Source organism: Photinus pyralis, unplaced genomic scaffold, assembly GCF_008802855.1.
Source record: "Photinus pyralis isolate 1611_PpyrPB1 unplaced genomic scaffold, Ppyr1.3 Ppyr1.4_LG2, whole genome shotgun sequence".
NCBI classification, from domain to species: domain Eukaryota; kingdom Metazoa; phylum Arthropoda; class Insecta; order Coleoptera; family Lampyridae; genus Photinus; species Photinus pyralis.
In genome coordinates, this window is record NW_022170403.1 from 29,050,888 (window position 1) to 29,056,502 (window position 5,615).

Consider the following 5,615-nt stretch of genomic DNA (forward strand, 5'->3'; position numbering starts at 1 on the left):
AATCTCTAGGCTGGATCACGTGCATAGAAAATGCCGTTAACTTTTATTATTTAAAACCGTTAGTTTTTATGTAAGTTTTTGATCAGAATAAATATACAATGGTTCATGGCTATATTTCAATTACATCAAAGAGTATATAACGTATACTCTTTGATTACATGGTCTTGGCCCTAAGTTTAGTTCATATATTTGCTCATTTATTTAAATATCTAAATGTTATCGAATTACTTGATGTTTGAATGGACTACATACTATGTATTAGGTAATTCATCACAGTAAAAAAATAACATCCATCCTGTATACATTACCATGCTTTCCTCGACCACAGAAGTTCAGTGTCTTCAACTGGCAACGCCGCACTCTTACGTCATGCTCCATTGACAATTGACATTTCCTCACTGATGTTTGTTTACATTTTAAGTTGTTATGTATTTAATAGCATAATATTATTTACACATAATGGATTTCGTGATAATGTTAAGGTCGCTTACGTGTACTATATCCATAATTAAACTTTAGCCTTCGCTCAATAATCTTAATGACGTTATGGTCAAAGCTTTTTTAAAACTGCAATGGATAGAAGTATACTAAAAATTTATATCATATCCTTAATTGTAGGATTACTTCATAATTATTGTGAGGTGTTTTTTAACTTCAGTGGATTTTAGGATTTATTGGCTGTTGGATTAACATTCCCTTTGCTATTTCCACACTTACGAACTTTGGGCGCATCTCATTTTGTTGTTGGAGTGTTTGGCGCTACGTATTCAGGCCTACAAGTACTCTCGGGTCCAGTAATTGTATGTAGTAAGCATGTTATTTCATTTCCATACAGGAAGTAAGTAAACTAATTTTGGTCGCAGGGTAGTTGGAGTGATATTAGAGGACGATCGTCTGTTGCATCTGTAGTGTTATCCATTTCGGCAGTATGTTATGTTTTAACTGGACTCACTACGTCTTTAGCTGTGATATACATCCTAAGAATTTTACTAGGTAGGTCCAAGTAGAGGGCTCGGTCTGTCCAAATTCTTCAAATAACTTGCACGTACTAATTAAAAATGTTGATAGACAATATTGTCAAAGTTTGATGGTTGAAGGATAGACCAGTCTTGAATCTGTCAAGTCAGAGGTAAAGGGTGTTCAAAGGGTAATCAGTCTGATCAGGCCGCCTGTGTTTGGCCGTTGCCACCATCGACATATAATGAATGGACTGCACGTGTCAATGATAAGCACGGATACTGCAGGTGAGAGAGAAGGGAAAACTAAGAAGGCAAGCTGTCTCTTACGGTTACACATCTGATTGGTTCTTTCAATTTAATTTGAATGCTTCTATTGAAAGAACCAATCAGATGCGTAAGCGTAAGAGAAAGCTTGCCCTCTTAGTTTTCCCTTCTCTCTCACCTGCAGTATCCGTGCTTAGCATTGGCATGTGCAGTCCATTTATTATATATACGTGGATGGTTGCCACACAAAACACATCACTTGTCTTAACATTTCAAAAATGATATGGCAGCTGGCAATGATGCTCTTATTAACTTCATGCATAGTTCGCAAATTTTTAACCCCACACAATTATCATGATTTGCATTATCGATGAATCCTGTGTGTAATTACCCATTCCAAAAAGTTGTGGTAGGTATATCAGTTGCTGCTTTACATTCAATCTCAAATGAACCTGCGATGATTTCTATTTTTAATGGTTATCCATGGTACAATGCTTATCCTTATCAACTATGCGAGGAACTATGGTATATGGTTATAGTATGCAGAAAGATGCCTTTTTAACATGTAGATATGCTTTTAAATAGACGTCGTCGAAGCACTAGAGAATTTAGGTAACAGATAGCATCTATTGTCAAATACTCCTCAACATTTGGAATTTCATATTCTTCATCTTTGAATTAAACATATTAATTAGCACACATACAAAAATTATAATAAGTAAAGCTTTTATTTAACACCAAAATGAAAAATTAAATGACTTCATTGTGGTATAAATTGTCAATTCACTCATTTTAACAGTTTGATGGTGATTGGTGACTAGAAAATTTACTCACAAATATGTCATACACATGTTTTTGTTGTACCAGTTCATTATCAATATTTTTTCTTCCTTTGTGAACACTACCATCTAGGTATGAATAATGTTCGCAATGTCAAAGTGAACGTAAATGTATGTAAGTGGATTCCGTTGGTAGAGAAGCCTTGGCTAAAACCACGCTTGCTAAAAGATAATACATTTTTTTTACTGGGTTTGCAAAAGGTGCCCTTATTAGTTATTTCTCTATGGCTTAAATACAGAAGCCACCTCTTTAATTTGACATGATAAATAATTGTTCTTTTTAGTAAGGGCCAGAAAACACTGCGTTGAGCATGGTAGAAATACCATGGAGACACTTGTGGCAACCATAGTATAATCTACCAACATTTGCACCACCTAAACTTATGATATGTAGAAATGTATAAACAAAATGGTTTGAACCAACACACAAATTAAAAATCTATCCAAAATTTACTTGTTATGTGTCAATAAGATATGATTAGTTGATTACATTACACTCAAAACATATCACTGACAGATGTTTAAGGGATAATCGCATCAGTTCTCGGCTCCCTGCCTGACTGTATACAGGTTGCCACACGACAAGTGCTGGCTTTGTATGGTGCTTTACAAAAATATTGTAACTGGGTTGGTAGATTCTGCTAAGGTTACAATAATTGTTATCACAATCGTGTCCATAGCAATTTCTACCAACCTGGTTAAAATGGTGGAATTTTGATAAAGCCATATACCTATCTCAAAAAAGAGACCTCAAATATTTTAAAAATTTGACTGTCCCATTTTTACCACTTTTTTAGGGTATCTTCATAATTGTTAGCGCTATCAAAAAAATAATATAGGCGTCGTCTGCTCTTTGTGGGTCCAACTTAAAATGATAAAATCAAATTTTGTCTGTCTGTCTGTACTCTTATTTCTGGTTAACTGGCTGAACCGGTTTGAACCAAAAATGGAACACATATGGGTGGTGTCTGTTCTAGCTACAGCACGTTTTTTATAATGATTGTTGAATAGTCTGCCGTTTTCAGAATAAGTAAGTACGGGGTCAGGGAAAAAAGTTATTAGACCAAGCTTAATTTTTTTAATGCATCGCCCCTCGATCACCCCGGAGATTTTAATTAAAAAAAAATAGCATATTTAATTCTTTTTTCAAAACTAACACAAAAAATTCAAAAATACTTTTTCGATTTTTTTGAATCACAAACCTTTTTTGAACTTTTTTACATCTTTTAAACTTTTTGAATCACTTGAATCTTGTTTTTAATATCATCTATGGTGTGTTACATTTTTCGAAAGAGAATTTTTAGATTAAAATATACACGTGTTTCATTTTAAAAATGAGGTTAGATCCGAAAATTTTTACCTGGTCCTGTATATATACTTATTTTAAATACGGAAATTTATTCAAAAGTACATAATACAAAAACTTTGCTATAAAACATTTGTCGATTTTGTTTTTATTTTTGAACACAAAAAAATAATAGTAAATAGGTATAATGTAATTTTCTCTGTTACACAATTTTTCGTTTAATAAATAAATATTGATTCAATTAAAAAATAATAATAAACACTTTCTCATTGCTACTTTTTGAGCTCTAAAGACAGCCTTTCGATTTTTAATACAACGTTTCGTTTTGGAAAAATCATCAATTTTTTTTAATGATTTTAAATAAAAGGATGTGAATGATTATTTCCAGTCCAAATTAAGTTTGTGTATGGTTTTTGGGTACTTGAAATGCTTTGTATCTCAAATTTCTTTCATGAACATTTTTTAATAGTTCATATAACCAATAATTACAAGGTGGAAACCCAAATATCTTGATCCAAAAGAAATTTGGTACTTGTGAGTTGTGGAACAGACAAAATTTATTGGCACCCACCTAATACGTTCCATACCTAAACTTGATGCTTTCCAGGTTTTTTGAAGCATACTCAAACATTATGCAAAGCACTGATAGCTGATATCGTTCCCAAAGATAAGCAAACTGAAGTTTATGGAAGAAGTACAGCAGTATCATCCATAGGATTTATAGTGGGTCCTATTGTTGGCGGTCACCTTATAGAGTTGCCAAATGGGTTCTCTTACGTTTGCACTTTAACCTCAATATTGTTCGTAATTAATATAGGTAGGTTTACTATAAAATTACATTTTAAGCATAAGTATTGTATTTTTCAGTATTATTCCGCACTTTTGATGATGTTATCTGCGGAAAAGTCAGTGAGAAGAAGCAGTTTCATCTTACAGACATAAAGCAAGAATTCACAAAGGCTGTGAAAGAGTTATTGGAGATGGACTGGAAGCAGTACTGGGATGTATTTACTTTACGGTTCCTGTACAGCTTTTGCATCGCAATTTATTTTTCAAATCAATCACTCTTCATCTCAGAACAATACCAACTATCCCAAAAGTATATTGGATATATTATCTCATTTTTTAGTATTATTGGGGGCCTTTCATCGATAGCTATTGGCCAGATCAAAGTAAAGTTTTATAACAATCAAAATGAAAGTTTGACTTTGCTATTACATTTATTTTTAACAATGACCTTCTGTTTCTTTGGCATTCATTTATCACCAAATTTAGGTTTTTTGCTTGTATTGCTAACGCCATTTGCGTTCTCCAGTGCAGCTTTGAGAGTTTTAACTATGGAGTTGATATTGAACCGATCACACACTAATGACAAGGGTTCATTATCTGGTGTGGCCAATAGTGTGATGTCAATAGGCAGATTTATTTCACCGTTAATATCTGGGATTATTGCAGACTGGTGTGGTGAAAGTAAGGTAATGCTATTTGCATTTATACCTTCGCTATTTGCTACATTTTTATGTGTAAAATTAATAAAAACCAAATCAAAAGCTTCATAATGCAGACGGACACATTTTAAAAATAAAATTTTGTTGTTTTTATTTTCTCCTAAGCAGCCTTTTTGACTGTTTACTTGACATTTCAAATTTTTTTTTATACAATTGTATTTATTGTATTAGTTGTATAAATAGGTACTTACCTATACAAATAAATATTTTAATTTAATGCAGTTTAGTTTAGTAGTCTTAGTGTTCTGCAATAGTATTAATAACTATCGTAAAGTCCGACAATTTTCATGTTCTAAAGGCTGCATTAGCCCCCCAGCCTTATTTTTTAGCTGTGGGGGTATGCTATTTCTATGGGTCTTCTTGCATCATTCAACATCCCTGAAGCGCATTTTATCTCTTTATTTCTACATATTATTTTAAGAAAAGTAGGTGCCCCAAGAAGTTGTAACCCAAAGTTGACATTAGGTACTTATGTTGGTATAGAAAACTTCTATGTACTAATTGGAGTATCATCAAAAACAGAACCAGAAGGGGCGAACGCAAATGGTACGAGTTACAACTTGGGACAGTGTCCCAAGCTGTTCCAAGTTGTAACTTATTGATCACAATTACCTAATTAAGAATCAAAATTAACAAAGTGTCAAAAAGTTTTTTTTTCTAACGATTGCGCTTTATTTTCTTCTGTTTGTCAGGCAACAAACAAACTGAGAGTCCTATTAACATAAGATCATGGATACAG

The 5,615-nt window shown here is 33.0% G+C and overlaps 1 protein-coding gene across 1 annotated transcript; it reads left to right on the forward strand.

Moving 5' to 3' along the window:
* Positions 1-387: 387 nt before the first annotated feature.
* On the forward strand, positions 388-5,093 carry LOC116164518 (major facilitator superfamily domain-containing protein 9-like). Its single transcript, XM_031478711.1, has 5 exons — positions 388-614; positions 669-800; positions 864-993; positions 3,976-4,185; positions 4,236-5,093. The coding sequence occupies exons 1-5, from the start codon at positions 573-575 to the stop codon at positions 4,925-4,927; spliced, it is 1,206 nt and encodes a 401-aa protein (XP_031334571.1). The 5' UTR covers positions 388-572; the 3' UTR covers positions 4,928-5,093.
* The last annotated feature ends 522 nt before the right edge of the window (positions 5,094-5,615 follow it).